This window comes from Ascaphus truei, chromosome 4 (assembly GCF_040206685.1).
Source record: "Ascaphus truei isolate aAscTru1 chromosome 4, aAscTru1.hap1, whole genome shotgun sequence".
Classification (NCBI taxonomy): domain Eukaryota; kingdom Metazoa; phylum Chordata; class Amphibia; order Anura; family Ascaphidae; genus Ascaphus; species Ascaphus truei.
Genome location: NC_134486.1, coordinates 133,234,649 through 133,259,377, shown reverse-complemented (window position 1 = coordinate 133,259,377; position 24,729 = coordinate 133,234,649). Strand labels below are relative to the sequence as shown.

The window sequence follows — 24,729 nt, the reverse complement described above, 5'->3', positions numbered from 1 at the left end:
AATAAACTGGATGATGTCAATCAGGGATTGTAGTGGGGCTTTAGGGGGCTGGTACAGTAGATGCCAGCAATAAGAACAGACTTAGAAAAGGGGAGGCAGATTTTGCCAAGTAGGATTTCAAAAGAGGGTGGGCTTGGGGGGAAATTCAGGAGCGTAAATTATAAGGTGTCGGAAATATAAAATAACACCCCATCTCCTCCCTTTGACCTGTCTTTCCTAGAAATGGAGTATCCCTGAATGGTGATTTTTGCATTGTTTATTTTTATAATGATGACTGAGTTTATGCATAAGGCACCATGCTCTTAGTTCATCCAGTTTGGGCAGCAAGCTCCGGATATTTATATGGTCGACAGATGGACCTTTTTGGAATTTGAAGGGGATATTCTCAGGGGCATGGGACAGAGTTGAAAAGTGAGGGCTTGGGTTACGTTCAATATCACCTGCTATAGAGAGTAACAGTATAAATAGAAATTTGAGTAGTTTGCAAGTTGTAAATTTGTGACGTTTGCCATTGGGATGAGTAGTGATTGGTGTGCTGGTTGTCAGCGTTCTCCATCAACATTAAGTAGATGGTACAACGCTTTTGAGTAATCCAGGGTGTATGGTGATATTGGGTGTGGACTAGGAGGGAGGAGTTTGTATTGGATAGAGAGTAACATTTCCATGAGGCCATAAGAAAGAACAGAGTTGAGAGAACAAGCAGGGTCGTTATCACAGAGGTAGGTAATGTTGGATGAAGCTGTTGTGAGCCAAGTGAGTGTGTGCAGAGTAAACAGCAGAGGTGCGCCTTTTCCTTGTCAAAATGTTCTGCTGCATTTGTAATGCTAAGGTCTGTTGAAGGTTTGCAGAGGGATTTGGGGGTGGGGTGGGAGAGACAGTCAAGTGATGGGAGAGGCTGCAGTAAATAAAGTGTATAGAGGGATTAATTGTGCAGACTAACAAGCATGGGATAATAGTGTGGTCATATAGCTCACCATGTGTTGCCTTGTGTAGAAGAATTTGCCAAAAGTTTCAGTCTCCAGTCCACCTCTAGTCAAACTACTGTCTAACTCAGTGTTTTTCAACCGGGGTTCTGCACCTCTAAGGGGTTCCGCGGCCGCCAGGGGGTGGAGGGCTGGGATAACTCTCCCATGCCCGGCGGCGGGGCGGCACCCCCACACAGCAGTGACCTGGAATCAGCAGCGGGGCCGCCCAGTCAGTGCTATACTCATCTCCTGCCTGCTCCTGATGCTCCGCTGACAAGAGGGATAGAGGAATTTGAGAGGGTAGATCTCGCTCTCGCAGAGTGGAGGAGGAGGGGAGGGGGTGGTTGGTGTGTGTGTGTAAGTGGGAGAGTGTGTGTGTGTATAAGTTGGAGAGTGTGTGTGTGTATAAGCGGGAGAGTGTGTGTGTATAAGTGCAAGTGTGTGTGTATGTGGGAGAGAGTGTGTGAGTGGGGGAGATTGTGTGTATGTGTAAGTGGGAGAGTGTGTGTGTGATTGATTGGTTGTGTGTGTGTGATTGGTTGTGTGTGTATGTGTGTGATTGGGTGTGTGTGTATGTGTGTGATTGTGTGTGTGTGTGTGTGTGCGTGCGTGTGTGTGTGTGTGTGTGTGTGATTGGTTGTGTGTGTGTGTGTGTGTGTGTAAGTGGGGGAGAGTGTGTGTGTGTGTAAGTGGGGGGGTGTCTGTATGTGTGTGTAAGTGGGGGAGTGTGTTTGTGTGTATGTAAGTGGGAGAGTCTGTGTGCGCGCACGCCCGCAAGGGGGAGAGGGAACGCAAGTGGGAGAGTGAGGGGGCGACTTGGGAGGGGGGAGAGAAATAGGGGCGAGGGATGGGGAGGCAAGGGTTGGGGTTCCCCAGAATTTCAAAATCGAATTCTGGTGTTCCCTAACCAAAACAAGGTTGAAAACCATTGGTCTAACTACATATCCACTTAAAATGCCCACTTCAAATGCAACACTCTTAAATGCAATGCTCTCCCCAAAGTGATTTCAGATTTATACATCTAACAGTCACATGACCTCCCCCCAATAAATCTGCCTGTTGCAACTTGGACAATTAACAGCACAAATAAAACTTATACAAAACAAATAAAATTTGCTATTCTAAACATACCAGTGAACTAATACAGGCAAGATAGGGGGCGATTCCTATATATGCATAGACTACAGAGGAGAAAACTGGGAACCAGTTGGTTGTGATACATCCAATAGAGAGTTCATTTGAGATTATAGAAGGGCAGACTATTGCAAATGAAGCAACAACAAGATTTAACTAAAGTATGTGTGGAAGGAAATAAGATGGTGAGGACTAGAACATACACATGGTGCTTACTATAACAGTAACCACATTGACATACAGTACATATTTAGTGAGGATTTTAGTTGGCCTACAGTTACAGAGAATCTTAATGAACTGCTGGAATGAGCTTATATATTTAGTGGTGGAAATTGTCTCTCTCCCTAAGTCCAGTTTGTCTATTCACTAGACACTAAGGAATTCTACTGCCAGCAGTTAAAGCCACGACACATACAGTACCTGTATAACAAAAAAAAGAAACTAGACCTATACCATGTATTCAGGAACACAATGCTCAGTATAGACTGCAACTCTTATATTGCATGGCACAGTACTGGAATGCATTGCTCAGGCTTGTAAAAACAGAACACCACAGCAATATCATTAAATGGTCATCAAAATAACATTGTGGGAAACGGCTTCCAATGAACTATGTGCAATAGCCATTTATCCAAAAAATGCACAGATTGTGAAGAGTAAACTGTACATACAGTATGAGACGAAGTCCAGATACAGAGGGGGTTTAATGAGTTTATTTGTGGCCAGGTCACCCTGGGTCCCCTTAACTCCTGCTGCGGCTGCGACCAGCAGTGGAGACTGGGGAGGTGTGCCGGTGTGTCCGGCGGGTGCCGGGAGTGTGCGTGGGCGCTGCGGGCTGGTAGAGGGGCTATCCGGTTGCCGGAGCTCCTTGGCATAGACGGCGGCCATCTTGGGACTCCTCGTGCAGGCGCCGTACGGCTCGCGCATGCGCATAGGGCTTCAGAGTTGCGGTGGCCATCTTGGCACACCCCTCACATGCACAGAGCATCACACAGAGGTGGCCATTACAGCAAGGACTCCACATGGGGAACTACAACCCCCAGCAGCCACTCGGATTGCAAGACCAGGTGGCTAAGTTTAGCCAATCGCGTGGCCGAATTCCCCTGCCCCTGATACATTTGGCGCGTTTGAAGCCTCACCAGTCGGAGCTGGGACATCAAGAGGTGAGGGTGTGTGTGCAGGGTGTCTGTCGCCCCTGCACTAGGCCAGAGACCCTCTGATAGGCCCGACTCCCCTGTAAGCTTGTGGCTGCTACAGGGACAGGCTCTTAGACAGGAACACTGCCCCATTAACTGATCAGTATCAGGGACACAGCAGCAATGCCACGCAGTATGGGTGGCCTGAGGTCTGGGACCAGACTACCACAGCAAGGTCTAGAGACTATCTTCACGGTGGGACCCTCCAGCTAGATACCACCACACGTGGAGGCGGACGCCATCGCAGACGGCGACGGCATTGGATTAGATGGTTATATCATCAGCTGGTGATACCGGGTGCTCGGTATCACACCATCTACAAGTGCACCAACTATTACACTTATTGTGGGCAGCGCTGTCACACACTTCTGGGTGGTTTGGCTACCGTGGACAGAGTGTGAAACTGGGGCGCTCCCTACTATATATGGCTTGTAGATGTTAAACGCCTATAGACTCGAATACCCGTGCCAAAAAAATAATAAAAGATGTATACTGGCCCTTGTTGATTTTGCTGCAGCTTGACCTTGAAGAAGACAAATCCCAGGATCTTCTTGTAACGGCAATGAAGGTATAGTGATGGTCAGCGCAAATTCGTGGAACTCGAGTTCCACGAATTTGCGCTGACCATCACTATACCTTCATGTCTACTGTGGACACTAGGTTGGTGTAGGTGCCCAGGGCACCTCAGTACATTGGGGACACTCCCACCAGGGCGTGGACTAAGTAGTTGGACAGTGGAATACGGTATGTGGGTAAAGCCGAGCGAGGCCTGAGATATGTGTTACCATTTTTTTTATTATATACGCTGTGTGTACTTATTGTATTGGGTCCTGTGAAAGGGTTATCCGGCGCTGTCAGGATCCCTCACAGGTGGAGGCGCTGTCACCAGACGATCCAGGTACACCCCAGGCTCCCAGCAGCGGAGGTTCAGGCCTCCTGTGAGCCGCAGGTAAAGCACCACATACACTCAGTAGCCGCCACATCTCCGATAGGGTGGGGGAAACAGCGATACATATTTATAAATCATTGAATATGCTTAGCCCATTCTAGTAAGTTAATTGCAACACTTTCTAAGAATGTAAAGCAAAGAGCATAACATACTTACTGGTATGATCTAGCTAGCATTGAGAGCTTTAACTTCCATCAAGTTAAATCAGGCTGTGTAAAGACTGCTATAAGAACAACATTGCTTATTTGGTTTTCAAATTCATTTTGATATGTTTTTGAATACAATTCAGACTCCACACAGGAAGCCATTGTGATGTAATTTACAGTAGGTACACTGGGGAAGCAAAAGCCCTTGTAATTATGTTGTTTTCCTTCTTTTCAGCTTTATTCAAACCCTTCATTAACATGGTGCTAGCAGCTTTGGGAAGTTCGTTGGCCACTTTGCCAGTTTCCAAAAAAGAAAAAGAGTAGAGCCCCAGGCACTTATTGGGAAGGGGTATCATGATTGCAGATAATGACTACCCTGGTGGTTATGGGCGTTCAGGTTCCACAGCTGTAGTGGTTTAGGAAGGCTTAGTGATTGGTGGGTTTAAATATTGGGTGGAGCCTAACTGACAGTTGGACTAGCTGTCAGAGTAGTGGTCATCTATTTTAGGTTAACACTGAAAGTAATGAGTTTCTCAGCCCATTAGTTGGAGTGTTTTAGTTATTTATAGCTCTATAGCTAAGCCCCTATCATGAGTGGTGAGGGCAGTTCTATAAAGGGACAATAGCAGGATGATGGGGAACAGGCTGGGCCCAGCAGGGTTTACACGTAAATGTGGAAGAGCTTTTAGTGACAACAAGGGAGCAGGCAAAACAGGATGGGGGAGCTTGGCTTAGGGAGGTATTGGGAAAGTGGGTGATGCAGTTAGGTCAGAATCAAGTCACTGGGTCCTAAAGCATTGGAGGAAGCAGCAGTGGGTTCAAAGTTGGCAAGTAGGTCGAAGCCACCACTGCAGCAAAATTATTGTCCCAAAATGGGAGCAGAGCATCAGAGGTGTACCTATGGAGAGAGTGAGGAGCACCGCGGGGGAAAGAGACCAGCGAAAGGAGTTGCAGCCCCCTCATGTATGGGCTCACAGAAAGTATTGATGGAGATAGGTTCCAGGATGGAGGTGGTGGGATCAGACGGGGCAGGAGGGCTTGAACAGGCCAGTCCATCAGACGGAGGAGAACAAGGCTTATGAGACAGTGGAGGCTGCAGCCCAACAGCCATTTTAGTGGGAAGAGATGATGTAAGCAGCAGAAGAGGAAGATAACATGTGCTCGGTTTGCAAGAAAGGAGTGGTGGCTGGAGATGTCATCAGTTTTATCAGCAGTGGGAGACAGACGGCAGGCAGCTGGATCAGTGAGAGAGCAGGCTGTTAAAGAAGAAGAACAGGATAGACAGGGTAATAGCTGAAGTCCAGATGAAGGGAGAGATCTGACACCTGAACAACTGGGGGTTGAGGTTCCTGCTGGTGAGTATGATGTAACCGGGGATTGGGGGGTTGAAGCGGTTACTAGTGATAGTATAAAGGTTGGTTGGGGTAATAAAAGCTTTAGTCAATAAATTAGATGCTTCTACTGCTGGTGGATAAGGAGTTAGTAGTGTACAAGGGGTGGATAGGTCTATTAGTATTAGCGACTCCTCTAATTTAATAGGCTAACATTGTTTGGAAACTGGTTACAAGGTTTTGCAATTTTAGCTAGTGTTATTGGTGGAAAAGCACTTAAATAGTGATCAGCTCTATTTTATGTGGACATAATTTGGGGTTCATATAAAGTCTATTATAGCTTGACGGAGATATGAGCAATTTCGTCAGAAGTTGGCACTGAGGCCTAACTTAAGTCAGGATGTGAAGGATGTAGATTTATGGCTGTCATTGATGACCCCAAAAGGCCTTACCCTTTTAAGGTTTGGCCGAAACCTCTTGACAGGGGGTGTTGGCAGGACAAAAGCTGTGTGTGCTGTGCACGCGCATAGTAAGTGAAACTTCTTTGACTTTTGTCACAGAAATTGTATTTGTGTTGGTGATGTTTAAATTAAAAATCAAAATACAATTTTTGACAAAACGCAAATAAATTTGACTTAGAATGCGCGTGCTCTGCACACATCCCCTGTATTAGCTATTTGCACTAAGTGTGAATTCGTGTGTGCGGGTGACTGAGTGTGCGGTTGACTGAGCGTGACTGCGACTGCGTGTGACTGCGACTGCGTGTGACTGCGACTGCGTGTGACTGCGACTGCGTGTGACTGCGACTGCGTGTGACTGCGGGTGAGTGTGCGGGTGACTGCATGTGCGGGTGAGTGTGCGGGTGAGTGTGCGGGTGACTGCGTGTGCGGGTGAGTGTGCGGGTGACTGTGAGTGTGTGGGTGACTGTGAGTGTGCGGGTGACTGTGAGTGTGCGGGTGACTGCGTGTGACTGAGTGTGCGGGTGACTGTGAGTGTGCGGGTGACTGTGAGTGTGACTGCGTGTGAGTGTGCGTGAGTGTGCGGGTGCGTGTGACTGTGTGTGCGTGTGACTGAGATGTGTTTTACAAATAGTCTCACCCTTTATATTCTGCATGAATACACCATGTTTGTAAAATTAGTACCATTATTATAGTGTCCTTTGCTCAAATAACTGTGCTCTCTCCTGCAGTCAAGCACAGCACCACTGAGGTTGTATTAGTACTGTGACCACTGCATTTTACAATCTGATATATTGCTGACTTTGTATAGATCAGATATTTCCAGTACACAGAAGAATGTTATATTCCATTTGGGTTGACAGTTGAGATTTGTCATACAGATACCTTGCTATTTCCTTATCCCTGAGTATTTACTAGCACTGAGATTTCCAGTGTTTAGTGTGTCCTGTTCTGACAGTCTTTCATTGTTCTGCTGAAGGCTCATGCCAGTCTGGATGGTTCCTTCAGTGCATATTAGCAGAGAGCACAGGACACCAGGAGCTGCATGCAGCTATATCTCACCATCAGAAGCAGCATCTGACACTGACTGTACCTTATTCATCTGACACTGACTGTACCTTATACACACACACACACACACACACACACACACACACACACACACACACACACACACACGCTGCAAGGGCAGGGAATGCACATCCACTTCTGCCCTGTCCTGCTACTCGCTGCACACACACAGAATCACTAGGACTGTGATGTTTTCAATGTGATGTCCCTCTCCCCAGCCTATTCTTCCTTTTGATATCTTTTAATGTGGACATCATTGCCAGGTCCGATCTCCCTCCTCCCTCCTCCCTCCTCCCTCCTCCCTCCTCCCTCCTCCCTCCTCCCTCCTCCCTCCTCCCTCCTCCCTCCTCCCTCCTCCCTCCTCCCTCCTCCCTCCTCCCTCCTCCCTCCTCCCTCGCAATTCAGCATGTCAGCGACACACTGCTCTGCTTCCTCTCGGTTACCCTTCATGATCCCTGGGCTCCTCTCCTCTGGCAGCGCTCAGTCAGCGGGACACAGGGAAGGGGAGGGAGGTGAGAGGCTGAGCAGCGGCTCACTGAGTCTGATTTAAAATCCCCGCGCTTGCTACACCTTTCACTCTAGCACCGGAAGCTCTGCGGCAGCCATCTTGCTATACCCATGGCAGCTGACGTGTGGGGGTAACAGCGGCCGTTAGGAGCGGCGCCGGCGGCTATCGCCGCCGCCGCCGCCGCATGTCACAGCGGGTGTGTGTGGGGGGGAGCGGTGGCTGTTAAGAGCGGCGCCGGCGGCTATCGCCGCCGCCGCCTCCGCAGGTCACAGTAGATGCGGGGGGAGGGGGGGGAGCCATGACGTCACTTCCGTTTCACATTTCCCCTCCAACTCTCCCGTTTTACTCCATCAGAATAGGTGCCACTAAAGAAGTTTCACTTCAAAAAGTTGGAGTTTGATGGCTCTTCAATGAGAGCCATTTCAGATGGTACAGTTCATGTAAATTCAAGCACAAGTACTCACATTGTGGGGGCGGGGGGGGGAGACATTCAGCTCTGAGATGCTTCCAAAAAGGTAAGTCAGAATTTGACAGGCCGATGGGTAGGGAGGAAAAGGGGAAGACGCTGGTGAGAGTCAGCAAGACGGGTCCATAGTTAAACATGTATTCCATGAAGCGGGAGAAAAAAAACATTAGTGAAGGTTTTAGAGGGTTTTTGAATTCCATTTGAGGAAAGGTAATCGCTGTATTTTGCAGTTAACGGAAAATCAGTATATCAAAATGAAGATATGGTGGAAGAGAAATTGTTCAAAGAGATTTTGATGGGTAGAATGGCTGCTCCTTTCGAGGACCCGCTGTTTCATCATTTGAGAGTTTCGCCTCTGGGAGGTAGGGAAGTAATTCATCATCTATCTTATCCAAAAGGTGAATCGGTAAATCATGGAATTGACATTGAAGATTGCATAGGTAAATATACTTCTTTTGACAGGGCATTCAAGTTGGTAAGAGAAGCAGACGTAAGAGCCTTTTTGTCAAAAACAGACATCAAGGCAGCATTTTGTTTGTTGCCAGTGCAGTATATTGTTTCCACTTGTTAGGGTGTCAGTTTTAAAAGTAATTATTTGTTGATTAATGCTTGCCTATGGGCTGTTCCATATCGTATTACTACTTTGAAGTTTTTAATTGTTTTTAGAATGGGTAGTGCAACAAGAGGCTGGTAGTGAGTCAGCGTTGCATTATTTAGATTATTTGTAATATGTTCGTGGAGCACAGTCAGTTGTGTTATCACTTGTTCTGTATGTTTAAAGCAGTCGCTAAGCGGTTTGGGGTACATTTGGGGAAGGAGAAGGTCTCAAAAAAGTGTCATCATTTTTTGGGTATTGAGATTAATGCTAAAGAAATGGTTTTAGGCTTCCTAGGGAAAGATTGATCAACTTGACTGTTTTGATGGAGAAGGTAAAATGGTCCAAGAAGGTTACCTGGAAACAGGTGCTGTCACTTTTGGGGCACTTGATGTTTTTCTATAGGGTTATGCTAAAAGGGTGGGCTTTTTTTGTAGGCGTTTGACTTTAGCCACAAGAGGCATGAAGAGTCCTCACCACTTTATTCATTTTACAAATCATGTAAAAGAGGATTTGGGGGTTTGGCAGACCTGTTTTAGCAGGGTAGGTCATACTGGCACAGCAGGAGGCCCTATATTGGGCTTGGAAAGGTAGCGACAATGCCTTTAGCTTTGCAGCTCGGGTTGCGCTAACATTTGGATTGTTCAAGTTTTGTACATGGTTCTGGCTTTCAAGCCAGTGGCTGGCATATATTTAAATATGGTAATGGTTAATTGATGGCAGAGACTATGTTTATATTGTTGTTAAATAAATGCTGAGCTGTTTTCGTCCAAATTATATGTATGCCCAGTTATTACGGTTTTGGGTGCGATGGTTCGAATGACAGGGTATTGAGGAATTCAGAAATCAAGGAGAGGTGCTACAGTGATGTGCAAACCTGTCAAAATGTGATTCGCCGCTGTTTGGACCTAGCAACATTTGAATTGTTGCCAAAAGTTCTACCGAAACGGCCCAAATTGTAAAACTATTAGCTATTTCACTTTTTTTAAACTGGCAAAATAGCAGCCCCACAACATTTAACATTTGTTTTTTAAGTTCAATTCAATTTCAAAAGTGAAAGTCATCAAAATGAATCAAACATCCTGGGCCTATTGACTTAATTCTAAAGCAAACTTACTGCAAACGTTTGTATCGAAGCTTTAGCTTGCTTAAAGGTTACACATCTCTAGTGCTTAGCACTTCCATGCAGAAACCTAGAGAGGGCTTCAGCTTCACCCATACTTTGCTTTGCTGTGTCTCAAAAACCTTTTAAAGAGACTTTGGCTCAAAGGACATGCAAATAATTTTTCACATCAACATTTCTCATTCAGTAGAAACCAGTTTCAATATTTCACAAAGAAATACAGCACACATGAGATGCTATATACAGTAACTCCCGCAGGGGCATGGCTGCCCAGGCATATCCATAGAGGCATGCCCAAGTATATAATACTGGCACTCACGTGGACTGACCCAAGCCCTCATCCCGTAATAAATAACTGCTTGCTTCAATCTACGTGAGTGCCGGTATTACAAAGAAAAAGGTAAAGTAAGAGTAATTTGTAAAACAAACATATTTTTGAATGAGTAACAGAGACCACACTTTTTCTGCACTCACCAATTCAAAGCCATTGTTAAGGGAACCTTATCAATTACAGATGTAGCAGGCGGTATTGCCCCTATATGCGTGCAATTTTACATTTTCCACAGTCACGAGTTTTCCTGGGGGATTTTCAATTCAATGGAGCAGTGAGTTGCAAAATTTCACAATTTGCTAACCCTAACGCACAATTTTGTGCTTTACCGCACAATAAAGGGTGCAGTAATGCTGCTACATCTGTATTTGTCCGAACCCCAATTGATTAAGTATGTATTACTTATTCAACAAGTGCAGATATGATACTAGCAACATAATATAAGAAGTAAATAAATCATGACTGATCAAACATCAGATGAGAATTCTTCAAGGCCATGTATCCAACTATGCATTATTCCTGTTAAAACAAACACTACTTGATTTTTTCAATGGCAAGAAGGAAACTATGAAACTAAAATCCCAATACATTAGCAGTCATTGTACTTTGCAAAGAGGCTTGGTGTTTCTGGTAAGTATACATGATAAATCATGCCTTTCAAAAGATAATTACTGTTGTGAAAGGGAAAAAACAATTTTTTACTCCCTCAAATTGAATGGAGCAACAGATGGTCCTTTGTTTCCTTAGGACATATTAGAAAGAGCTGTTTCAATAAATACGTTGAAAGGAAATAAGTAAATTGTACTTATTAATCACTCTAATATCTTAAAGACTGAGACAGGATTTTGGGTACAAACTCCATAAGGCAAATGGTTAAACCAGTTGGTACTAGGGAGACATACAAAGTAATCAGTTTAAAGAAGCAATCCCATGTGGCAGGCAGCCAAAAAGTCTGTATGAAGGTATGTGTATGTATGTATGTATGTATGTATTATGTATGTTCAACTATCAGTGGCTCGATATATATATATAAGATATATATATATGTAAGAGAAAGAGGGGACCCCGCATCCACAAGATTAATAGATGTAACTAAATACCGACTTCTATATCAATATACAGTGATAAGTCAGTGGTGCTATATGGGCCAATCAATACAGTAGGAGAAAGTAAAGCTCCAAACAAAGCACTCTAGTATACCTTTAAAGTACAAATTCACAAAATCTTTATTAAATAACTGTCACAGAACAAAAAATAAAAGAAAGCACAGAAAGTTAAAACAAGGCATGGATCCCCTGTACGTAAAAAAACCTGACATAAATCCTCCAGCAGTTAATTCCAAATGGGAACAATACCCATATCAATAGTGACAGAAAATACACTCTAATGTACCTGACAAGGTTGACAAAATAATACAGACAAAAAGCCAAAAATGAAGTGGCTATGGCCAAATGGTCAAATCACATGATATTAACACATTCTTATTCCCACATAATCTCAGGGAATGTCTCAAGTGACACAGTGTAGCAATATATGATAGGGCCACACAATATACAGCCTATGGAAGCACACCTCAAAAAACTTATATGCTAATGTCATACATCAACAAATGTCAGGTAAACTGCAAGATCATGGAGGAGACAAGGAGCTAAACGCTCAGAACATGATTACGTGTCCCTAGGGGGGGGACAAACCAGGGGGTCCTGCCTACTACACCTGCTCCTACGTGTTTCGGCCAAGAGCCTTCTACTGGGAGTGGTGAGGTAGGCAGGCCACAAATGCTATACTTCATGCATCCAGTTTTCACCTGGAACACCAAATTAAGGGTATCCCTAAGAGCGAATTTTTGCGCCTTAAGCGCAATGTGTCCACAGAGAGAAGCTTTATTGAAAGGGCAGGGGAGATGAGAGAGAGATTTAATCTGAGAGGATATAGCCACCGATGTGTGGAGAGGGGTTATAAAAAAGCACTAGACACCCCTAGAGAGACTCTTCTATGTCCCAAAACTAAAACTACTTCAGACCAAAAATTCAGATTCATAGGAACATACAATAAACAGTGGCCTTTACTACATCAAACACTTCAAAGCCACTGGAACATTCTCATGACAGATCCAGATCTCAAAAGAATACTGGGTGACAAGATCATCATGACTAGTCGCAAGTCCCCTAATCTTAGGGACAAGCTGGTGAGTAGCCACTTTGTCCCTACTATTAATGAAACCTTCCTCTCGACTGCTAGGAAGGGGTTCTTTAAATGCAGGAACTGTTCTGCCTGCAGATACATGTACCAGACAGATGCGTTCACCGATTTCTTAAAGAAAAACACTTTTAAAATCAAAGATAACCTTGGGTGCAAATCAAAGGGTTTAATTTATTGCATTACCTGTCCCTGTGTCCTCCCCTACATAGGGATGACCACACGTGAACTCAGGTTCAGAGTCCTCGAGCATGTGAGGAATATCAAAAATGCCTCGAGAGACCTCCAAAATTTTAGGAAAATTACTTCGGTGGCCCGGCATTTTCTTCTGGTACATGCATCTGATTTTAATCTCCTCCAGGCTTTTGCGATAGAGAGAGTAAGCTTAGGGATGAGGGGTGGCGATTTAGAGAGGGCACTTTCGCGTAGGGAGTCCAGGTGGATTGTCCAGATGGACTCAATGATTCCACGGGGTCTTAATGACTACCTGGGCTTCTCTATGTTTTTGTAGGTCCACTTTTACCAATTACATCAGCCTATTTGTTTTCATTTTGTTGGTTAGTTTGGGACTTGTAGATCCTCTATGTATCACGATGAGAATCTCATACACCTCCCTCTCTCTCCCCCCTCCCTCTCGTTGTTCACTTACAGGGTCCTGGGTTTGTACACTATCAATCCGCCAGAAGATTGGAATATATCTACACTCTATCCTGGGTCTCCATATCATCGGATTGACTTACTGCATATGTGCGGTGTTACTCAGGAGAGACTTACCATCATGTACCTCTGTTTTGATACAAATAAATTCAAGGACAACATCACGTTTAATTCTACCAAGGAATAATACGGACACACATTATGAATTCTATTAACAGTTGGGATTATTTTAATTGACTCCTAAGGAATTAGTTATCTTCCACATCAAAGTTACGATTAATATATGTATATGATATTATGCTCTCTTATATGTTTGTGACACAAGTCACGTTCCTACTGCAAGAATATAACTGCATGCTCTAATCTATAGCTGTGTCTATGGATGTATTTTTTCATCATCTCTGCACAATTTATGTGCTCAAGAGACCTTAGTGTTATGGCGGATGAGACTTCCTCTGCTATGAGGGGAACTGAATATATATATCCCTCGTATTTATTCTCTTTGATGTTAATCTGTACACATTTCCTAGCTTCATTTTGTTATTGTGTGCCTTGTTGCAGCATCCATCTTTCAATTGTGTTAACAACAGTGGAGCTTATGTTGCTATTGATATTTGAGTGATTCCCTGCAGAGGGAGATGTTATCAGCTGTGCTACTAGCACTTTCTAAGTACATATGTATACTGACTGCTGTATTAATTTCGTGAAAGCCATAGGTCTTGCTTTAAGGGCAGGATCGATGCACGTTTGCTGCGCATGCGCGTGGCGTGGCGCGGCGCGAGGAGAGTGCTTGACTGTATGGGGTCCTTTGGTGTCTGGGCGCACGTGCGCAGTGGGGCGTATTTTGCGAATCATCTGTCTGTCTGGTTGTGAGCCGGTGCGGGGCGCCACAGTAATACATGGGACGGCACCCGATGACGTCATGGGCATGCGCATTTGCACCCGTGAGGCGCGACCTGCCCTCCGTTCCCATCCTTATAGGGGGAGGTGTCATATCGAGTGTGACATCCACTACCCAGACCTGTTACAGCACTATGTGATACAGCTACATATCGGGCGCCTCCCGATGACGTCATGCGCATGCGCACGAGGCACAAGAGAGGTAGATTTGCCAGTACTGCCCTCTTCTGTGGGGGAAGGCGTCCTTATGATACAATCATATTATTGGTTCCTCCACTGTGACGTTTACATACCCACGCAGTAAGTTTATTATGCACACTCCTGTTTGCTATTTGTATATCATGTAATTGGCAGATTTTCACCAGGTGATTATTTTCATAGGCCCAATTACATATCCTTTTTAAGCATGAATGTCACCCTGCCTACCTCACCACTCCCCTATTCTTGTTTTTCCCCTTTTCTTCTTTTTCTCCTCCTTCCTTTTTTCTTTCTTTTTTCCTTTTTTTAGATCAAAAGATTATATCATTGGTCTCTCTATCTCTACATAAATTATTTTAGAGATTATATTTAGATATATATTTTATATATCTCTTATTTCCTCCTTATAGTGATTTATTAGATTAATTATTGCTTTTCCATTTGATCATAGATTATTGTTCATTATTTTGATGAGATTTTTTATTTTGAATTTATTTATTATTATCATTATATGTTTTTTTCATTTATCTATGGATCTTGGTTATTTATTAGGGTTTAGTTTAGTTTTCACATTTTATGATTGTGGATTTATTTATATATAATATTCTATCATTTTTTAATATTGTTTTTTTTATTTTTTATTTATTATTTTTTTCATTTTTTCATTATTCACTTTTTTATTTTCATATTTATTTTTATTTTTATTTATTCACAGATGTTTTGTTGTATGTTATATGTTTTTAATATGTCATATTGTATTGTGTTCATTTTTGTGACTTACTATACTATATTGTCTATTAGGTGTTTTTTAATGCAATGCACACCCTATCTTGTTATGGTGGTCAGTTGATTAGAAGGATATTTAACCTATTAACTATCAGCTCTGTATTGATTCACAGCTTTTGCTTAATGAATCAATTAGTCATTTACAGGGCGTGTATCTGCAACTGACCTTTATTTAAACAGGGTTGGCTTGAGTGTTGGTTACTCTTTGATAAAGCGCCTCCATGGCGGGAAACGCGTCAGAGTTTTAATTTGTGTGTTTGTTATTTTGGCACATATGCCCAATAAATAGGGATAGATAGAGAAGAGTCTTCTCTGCCAGTGCTCAAAGTGGAATAAATTGCTTCTCTTAGGAAATGGTTAAATAGCTATATAGCTTAATTATTCGTTTCAAATGCACCATTTGTTGTTAGAGGATACAGGAAATGTATAGAGAGTAAAACTGTATTAAGGTCAAATATGCTCAAAATTGGGGGCGTGGGTATCACATAGAAAAGGGATGTCAAGGGAACCTAAATAAACTAGGGACACTAACCCCTATCTAAATAATAACTCCAACAGCCCTTAGAGCTAGACCATAAGAATAAAATACAGTGTCAAAGACAAGTACTCACGACCTTTGTACATACGGTCCTTCTGGTTCTGGCATGCTCTCAGCCCGACATATGTGAAGTAGGAAAACATCCTGGATAGGGGGAAAGATGGCGGTGCACAGCGTGCCAACAGGTGCCTCGTGCGTTCCGGAAGCAGGAAGTAAAGCGGAAGCTGGATGGCGATTTTCAGTGCAAAAATTTAATGTACAACAATGAACAGCAAAGACATATTATTAAAAAGAAAAGATCATCTTGAGAAAGAACTCTGACGCGTTTCGTGCATCCACTGCACTTTGTCAAAGAGTAAATAACCTTTCACGGGTGCTGACCTTTGAAGGAGATCCTCTACCGGAAGTCCCGCCTCTCACTCATTGGTTCCTACATGATGGTGTAATGACCAATCGAGGAGCATGGTGAGGTGAGTGGCAGTGCTGGCGGTGAATGGAGCTCTTCTATTGTCTATACACTCTAAAGCTAAAATACAAACATTGAAAAAAACTTAGAAAAAACTTTATCAAGCAAAAAACTTTATCAAACGGAAAACTTTATCAAACAACAACAAACATTAAATCAAACAGGTCGCTGTCATCCACTCAACATATATAGATACGAGTTTAAAATATATGTATAAACAATGTATAACATAAATAACTATATATGTCAATGAAGAACAACGATCTGCTTGAGAATAATTAAAAACTATCTTAAAAAAAGATGATATTTTAATAAAGACATATAAATCTATGGACATATTAAATTAATCTCCCATTCAATGGAAAATATTTCATATATAATGATAATGTTATAGTGAATAACTTTATATATAGTAAATTGATTTTAAGTCATAAACCATAGTAAAGAAAAATCATGTATGAATAAGTATCCATGAATAGGGGAATATAACCTATGAATTGTCTGTGAGATGTATGGAATTAATGTGCAGATCAATGAGTTAATTATCAGATAATTAATAAAAATCATTAATTCATAATTCATAGCAATTGTGTCCATATTATTCCTAATTGATTGTTTGCATACCGACATATCATGAATCACAATCATCATAATAATCATGTGTTTAGAATATAAGACAGATTATTGAGTAAAAATATGTTATAAAGTCTCAAAATTAACAGTCAATATATATCAAATAATACAATAAGATGGTAAGTACAAGATGAATATACATAGAAGGTAGAAATTAATGTCTGGAATCTATATCAGAAAGTGCTTCAATTCCCAGTCGGTATTTATACCTTCTGTGTATAAAGCATTTGATGTAAAGATCCAGTACATTTCTCTTTTATGACCCAAAGGTCAATTTTTAAGACTTAGAAGAATTTGTTCTAGTCTAGAAATGTTCATAGTACAATCTAAAGATCTAGCTTGAAGATTTGAACAGAGGCTTTGATCGTAACTGCATTCAAAACGCTTTCAATTATGCATTCTCCACTTCTAGAGATAAACTATTGCAACCTGCTCTTAAATCTAATCCATCACATCATAGTGATAAAGCTCAATTTGATGAAGAAGGGCTGTTCTTTATTACCAAATTTAGTCGCCAATCTGAAGATATAAAATCTATCATAAATAAACATTGACACATTTTGCAGTTAGATACGGCCCTAAAACCATTAGTCCAGAATCGACCGAAATTTACATTTAGGAAAGCTAATACTTTATCTACACATCTCTCTCCGAGTTTGTTCGTTCCTCCCTCGGTACATACGAAGGATGTAAATATGCCAAACCTATTAAATCAATTACATTTAAAGTCACCAAAGACACACATAGGATAAATCATCTGATCACATGTAATACTGATCACGTGATTTATTCTTTAACATGTGGGTGCGGGAAAATATATATTGGGAGGACTATTAGACCCTTAAAAACTCGGGTTATGGAACATTTAAGATCCATCAAAAAAAGTGACCCAAGACTCCCAGTATCCAGACATTTTATGGAATGCCCAAAAGGCAACATAGACTCTTTTTCATTTAGTGTCTGGAATTTATCCCAATACATCCTAGAAAAGGTAATAGATTAAATACTCTTAATAAAAGAGAAATGTACTGGATCTTTACATTAAATGCTTTATACCCAGAAGGTATAAATACCGACTGGGAATTGAAGCACTTTCTGATTTAGATTCCAGACATTAATTTCTACCTTCTATGTATATTCATCTTGTACTTAACATCTTATTGTATTATTTGATATATATTGACTGTTAATTTTGAGACTTTATAACATATTTTTACTCAATAATCAGTCTTATATTCTAAACACATGATTATTATGATGATTGTGATTCATGATATGTCGGTATGCAAACAATCAATTAGGAATAATATGGACACAATTGCTATGAATTATGAATTAATGATTTTTATTAATTATCTGATAATTAACTCATTGATCTGCACATTAATTCCATACATCTCACAGACAATTCATAGGTTATATTCCCCTATTCATGGATACTTATTCATACATGATTTTTCTTTACTATGGTTTATGACTTAAAATCAATTTACTATATATAAAGTTATTCACTATAACATTATCATTATATATGAAATATTTTCCATTGCATGGGAGATTAATTTAATATGTCCATAGATTTATATGTCTTTATTAAAATATCACCTTTTTTTAAGATAGTTTTTAATTATTCTCAAGCAGATCGTTGTTCTTCATTGACATATATAGTTATTTATGTTATACATTGTTTATACATATATTTTAAACTCGTATCTATATGTGTTGAGTGGATGACAGCGACTCGTTTGATTTAATGTTTGTTGTTGTTTGATAAAGTTTTCCGTTTGATAAAGTTTTTTGCTTGATAAAGTTTTTTCTAAGTTTTTTTCAATGTTTGTATTTTAGCTTTAGGGTGTATAGACAATAGAAGAGCTCCATTCACCGCCAGCACTGCCACTCACCTCACCATGCTCCTCGATTGGTCATTACACCATCATGGAGGAACCAATGAGTGAGAGATAGGCGGGACTTCCGGTAGAGGATCTCCTTCAAAGGTCAGCACCCGAGAAAGGTTATTTACTCTTTGACAAAGTGCAGTGGATGCACGAAACGCGTCAGAGTTCTTTCTCAAGATGATCTTTTCTTTTTAATAATATGTTTTTGCTGTTCATTGTTGTACATTAAATTTTTGCACTGAAAATCGCCATCCAGCTTCCGCTTTACTTCCTGCTTACGGAACGCACGAGGCACCTGTTGGCACGCTGTGCACCGCCATCTTTCCCCCTATCCAGGGTGATTTCCTACTATGCCCAATAAATAGTTTATTTTTTGCCTCCAGCCCTTTTGCTTTTTTGCAGTGCTCTACTTCTCCATTTTCTATTTGTACTCATAGTGTAGTAAGTAGAAAAATGTATATGGGACTGGCAAAAATAAAATTACATTTTATACCCCTGACGAAGTCTTAAGTACGAAACGCGTAAGGTGTGTTTCAGATCATATTGAATTTTATATGCTATTATATGCGCATGTATCAGCATACTGGCATTTGGATCATATCGAGAGCAGAGAATATGCATTAAGTCGTATGGATGCAGTGTTCACCAACGGAGAGGAGTCAGAGACTATCTAGGAGCTCCCGCTGACGTCACAACTCTCGCGAGATTCCGGCTGGAGTGAGGAAGTACTCGGTACACAGAGGCGACGCGATATCGAGACCTGTAGCACACGGTAGAGCCCCAGGACGCCAATTCTGCTAGTATCCTGCTACTGTTGGCGATTGAATATTACTCATACTTGCTTATGTTCCTGTCACGTTTGTGAGTGCGAATTTTTATTTTTACCAGTCCCATATAAATTTCTCTACTTACTACACTATGAGTGCACCTGTTGTTTTTTGTTTTTTCCCTAGATATCCATGAGGTATTTGGTGGTCCCTCTTTTCAGGCTGCAGAGACTCAGAAGGACAGTGTTTTTGGGATTGGACTTTCACTTGTATTGTATATTTTACATATAATTTTTTCAATTTTTTCATTTCTTGTTTTTATTACATATATATATTTTTTTATTATTGTTTTATTTATTTTTATTGCATGGTTAGTGCTCACTATATATGTTGGTTGCAGTACTTTCACAGTTTTACAACATCTGTGTCAATGGGGTTTTTGAAGGCGCTAATACTATTTATTTTTCTTGTTTTATATATATATATATATATATATATATATATATATATATATATATACAGTGATCGACAAATCACCCAAAAATTTACTCGCCCAACCAAAAAATCTACTCGCCACCTAGTCCCGCCCCCAACCCCGCCCCTAGTCCTGCCTCCAACCCCGCTTTAAAATAAAATATATAAATAAAATACATTTAATAACAACATTCGTTTTTGACATAAATGTATTTATTGTATTACATAATACTACAATTAGTCCTTGTTACGTGTGTGTGTGTGTGTGTGTGTGTGTGTGTGTGTGTGTGTGTGTGTGTGTGTGTGTGTGTGTGTGTGTGTGTGTGTGTGTGTGTGTGTGTGTGTGTGTGTGTGTGTGTGTGTGTAAATGTCGGATCTAGAAATAAAAGCCAGGTGTGAATGACTAGTTTCCTGAATCCCATAACCAGTGTCTGGACGTCCCCGCTTCACAATATCTAAAGCAGCAATCCCGTCTGGGATCTTACCTGATCTGCAGTCCCTCAATGTCCAGGTACACTCATTCCCGCAATGTTATACATTGGAGGGGATGTGTTCAATACCTGTCTTCCGATGTCTTCCGTGTGAAGCTTGAGTCAGATCTGGAAGAAAGCAGTATAGGTTATTTCGGTGTAGCATAGGGCAGTTAAGATATACTGTATAGGGTAAATAAGATATCCAGATCCAGAGTGTGGGTGACAGAGTGTGTGAGGGAGAGAGATTGTGAGGGAGAGAGAGTGTGAGGGAGAGAGAGAGAGTGGGGGAGAGAGAGAGTGTGGGGGGAGAGAGAGAGAGTGTGGGGGAGAGAGAGAGAGAGAGAGTGTGGGGGAGAGAGAGAGAGAGAGAGTGTGGGGGAGAGAGAGAGAGTGTGGGGGAGAGAGAGTGTGGGAGAGAGAGAGAGAGTGTGGGGGAGAGAGAGAGAGTGTGTGGGGGAGAGAGAGAGTGTGGGGGAGAGAGAGAAAGAGAGTGTGGGGGAGAGAGAGAGTGTGGGGGAGAGAGAGAGAGTGTGGGGGAGAGAGAGAGTGTGGGGGGGAGAGAGAGTGTGGGGGGGAGAGAGAGTGTGGGGGAGAGAGAGTGTGGGGGGGAGGGAGTGTGGGGGAGAGAGTGTGTGGAAGAGAGGGAGACTGACTGACTGGGTAGGTGACTGACAGACTGGGTTTGTGACTGACTGACTGACTGGGTAGGTGACTGACTGACTGACTGGGTAGGTGACTGACTGACTGACTGGGTAGGTGACTTACTGACTGGGTAGGTGACTTACTGACTGGGTGGGTGACTGACTGGGTAGGTGACTGACTGGGTAGGTGACTGACTGGGTAGGTGACTGACTTTGATTGACTGGGTGGGTGGGTGGCTAGGTGACTGACTGACTGGGTGGGTGGGTCACTTAGGTGACTGACTGACTGACTGGGTAGGTGGGTAGGTGACTGACTGGGTGGGTGGGTAGGTGACTGACTTAGGTGACTGACAGGGTGGGTGGGTAGGTGACTGACTTTTAGGTGACTGACTTTAGGTGACTGACTGGGTGGGTGGGTAGATAGGTGACTGGGTGGGTGGGTAGGTGACTGACTGGGTGGGTAGGTGACTGACTGGGTGGGTAGGTGACTGACTGCGTGGGTGGGTGACTGGTGGGTTGGTGACTGACTACTTATGGTCTCTCTCTCCCCCCCTACACACACACACACACACACACACACACACACACACACACACACTCTCTCTCTCTCTCTCTCTCTCTCTCCCCCCCCCCCCCACACACACACACTCCTCCCCCCTACACACCGTGGATCGCTGTGGTCTCCGGTCTCTGTGACAGCCGAGGAAGCGGCAGGCCGGGTGTCGCCCTCGGTGGCTGTCGCTGCGGGTCACCGGGTGGCAGTGAGGAATCCGGACAGATGGGAGAGAGGATTGGGGGGGCTAGTGATGCGGCTGGTCACCGGGTAACAGATGGCCCTGCAGGGGCCTGAGGCAGACAGGCGTGGAAGGGGCTGGCTGCCGGAAGGGGGAGGAGTGGAAGCGCTGAGGAGGGAAAGCATTGCTGAGAGGCGGGGGAGGAGCAAAGGCACTGCTCAGAGAGCCGGAGGCGGGGTAATCTCTCCCAACAACATGAACCCGCCTCCGGCTTTTTTTTTTTTTTTTTTTCTCCAGCGCGAGCGCGGGAAAAACAGCAGCGCGAGCGGGGGAAATTAAAAAAACAAACACGTGTGCTGCTTGGGCCAATATTTACTCGCACGGAGGTTAAATCCTCTCACCCCGGGCGTGTAAATGTATAGAATTGTCGAACACTGTATATATATATATATATATATATATATATATATATATATATACATATATACATATATATATATATATATATATATATATATATATATATCAATAATAAAGTCAGCGCCTTTCACAGACTACACCCAAATTGCTGCAGCCCTGATCTGATAAGGCAAGATGTTGCACCCAGCACAGATGCCTATTTACAATATGACATGTCAATATACTTGTGGTAAGAAACAAATGATACAATTGTGTTATAATAAAATGCCAAAAAAATTCAAAGAAAAAAGTGTGCATGAATAATAAAAATTGTTTAAAAAATGAAAAATTGGGATAATCACACTACTGTGACCTATGGACTAAAAAAATGAAAAATGACTATGCAATTGAAACAGTGAATTGCATATATAGAAAAAGTTATAAAAAATGAACATGAAACATATCAAAAAATTAATCAATACTTTGGTCCATAAGAGTCCATGAAAGTGACAATATTAAAGTCCAGGCTGTTTCTTCTTGGGCTCACCAACCTCCCAACGAACCTATTAGAAAAAAAAAAAAGAGAAAAAGCGCCCGATCCTTGTATAAAATCAGATATAAAATTTTTAATAAATCATGGACAGACAAATGCACACTCACACTTTGTCAATAAAAATAAAGCAGGTCCCATAACATGCCTTATTTTTATTGACAAAGTGTGAGTGTGCATTTGTCTGTCCATGATTTATTAAAAATGTTATTAAAAATTTTATATCTGATTTTATACAAGGATCGGGCGCTTTTTCTCTTTTTTTTTTCTATATATATATATATATATATATATATATATATATATATATACAGTGCTTGACAAATCACCCAAAAATCTACTCGCCGAACCAAAAAATCTACTCGCCACCTAGTCCGCCCCAAACCCCGCCCGTAGTCCCGCCCCGCTTTTAAAAAAATACATAAATTGAATAAATTCCTAGTAAGAACAGGAATGTTCTTGTGTATGTGTTTATGTGTATGTATGTATGTATGTCTTTATTTATATAGCGCCATTAGCGTACATAGCGCTTCACATTAGTAATACACGTGACAATCATATAAATAACAAATAATACAAATAACAGATCATGGGAATAAGTGCTTTATATATACATGTAATTGGTCTTTATGTATATTAGATAAGGTAACATTTTAAAAGTGCACAGTCCCTTTCTAGATAACATCCATGCCCAGCTTGCACCTTAGCACTGACCTCTTACTTACCCAACAAGACTACCCATATTGGAAAATATTTTTAAAAGCCACCAGAGCCATGCAACAAGAAATAAGAAAACAATAGGACATGGTACCCCCCAACCACAATGCTCAGGAGTTAACTGTTATTCTGTTTTCCAGAAATGTTTTAAAGCCACAATTCCCCATAATAAAAAAAAAAAAGTGTCATGTACTGCTGTTGGTCAGTTTAAGAAAGGTGGACATGTAGAAGAGAATGTGACTTGTAAATATGACTAAAAGTAGCAAAAAGCCCCAGGATTGACCTATGGTTAGTTTATGATCATCTTACCTTGGCAGAAGGTGGCATTGATCCGTTTGTAACCTTGAGGACATTCCATCAGTTGAGAATATCCAGAATTACCTACATGAAACACACAGCAAAATGAACATTCATTAATGTTTGTTATCAGTGGTTGAAGTAACTAAAAAAAATTCTGTCTTAGCTTAAAAATAAAAAAATATCAACATAAACATTGTGGAAAATCTATTTGAACCATATTTTAGAAAGACTAATGAAATACAATATTTATGCTTATAAAAGCGTAAACTTCCTAAATGAAAGCCATTTTTCTGCAAATATAAAGTGGAACTGTATGTGTACAAATAACTTGTGGCTGTTCAGCACTAAAACATTCCTGAACTCCTTGCTTTATTCCGCCCTGAACCTGGATGGAGGTTGTAATCGGCTGCACCTGTTCCTGGCCTTTAAAAGGAAGCTATTTCTTTTCAGTCAATGCCCAAGCAAGGTGTCTTATCCCTTGTGCTCCTGGACCCCACTTGATATCCTGATACACTTTGCCTTTGCTGTACACTGGCGACACACTTTATTCGAGCTCGGCTAGTCCCACGAATTCGGGTATACCCGGGTGTATTGAGGTTTGTGACTGTTTTCTGCCCGAGTGCATTAAGGTATTTTCCAGGCAGGGATTGAAGCATTTTATTCCCGCTGGCTGCAATACTGCACAGTATATATATATATACTGCATTACAATTCATGAATTTATGCCATCTGGTAGACACGCGAAGCATTGCAGCCTATTAAATCCTAATCATTATCATTTAACAGATCAGCCGCCCGTCAGCCAGGCATGAACCCAGGCTGGGAAGGCAAACGCAACGGGGCTTGTCAGAGGTGAGGAGCGGCGCATTCCAGGTATCTGCCAGGTACATACTGGGTATTTGCTCGAATAAAGTGTGTCGGTGCAGTACCTCTGGCTGTACATGGATTCTGTTTGCCTTTCTCCTACCCTGACCTTGGAATCGTGACCTCAACTATGGTGCCGCAACCTCCCACCGTGGAACTGTGATCCCGACTATGCTGTTGCACCTTGCCCCGACCTTGGGTTGTGACCCGGATATTCTCCTCCATCAGGACTCTGTCCCTATGCCTGTAGTTGGTTCCCATATCC

The 24,729-nt window shown here is 42.1% G+C and overlaps 1 protein-coding gene and 1 long non-coding RNA gene across 7 annotated transcripts in view; both read right to left on the bottom strand.

Annotated features, from left to right (window-relative positions):
- The window catches only part of LTBP1 (latent transforming growth factor beta binding protein 1), a 415,460-nt gene that overhangs the window by 136,599 nt on the left and 254,132 nt on the right, over positions 1–24,729 (bottom strand). For all 6 annotated transcript variants that reach the window (XM_075596619.1, XM_075596618.1, XM_075596617.1 and 3 more), the window contains one exon: positions 23,610–23,681. In XM_075596619.1, the coding sequence (XP_075452734.1) occupies positions 23,610–23,681 (72 nt within the window). The remainder of the gene's footprint in view (positions 1–23,609; positions 23,682–24,729) is intronic.
- On the bottom strand, positions 20,043–21,805 carry LOC142493107 (uncharacterized). Its single transcript, XR_012800979.1, has 2 exons — positions 21,566–21,805; positions 20,043–20,385 (listed from the first exon to the last, which is right to left on the bottom strand). It is a non-coding gene; the product is annotated as an uncharacterized LOC142493107 (long non-coding RNA).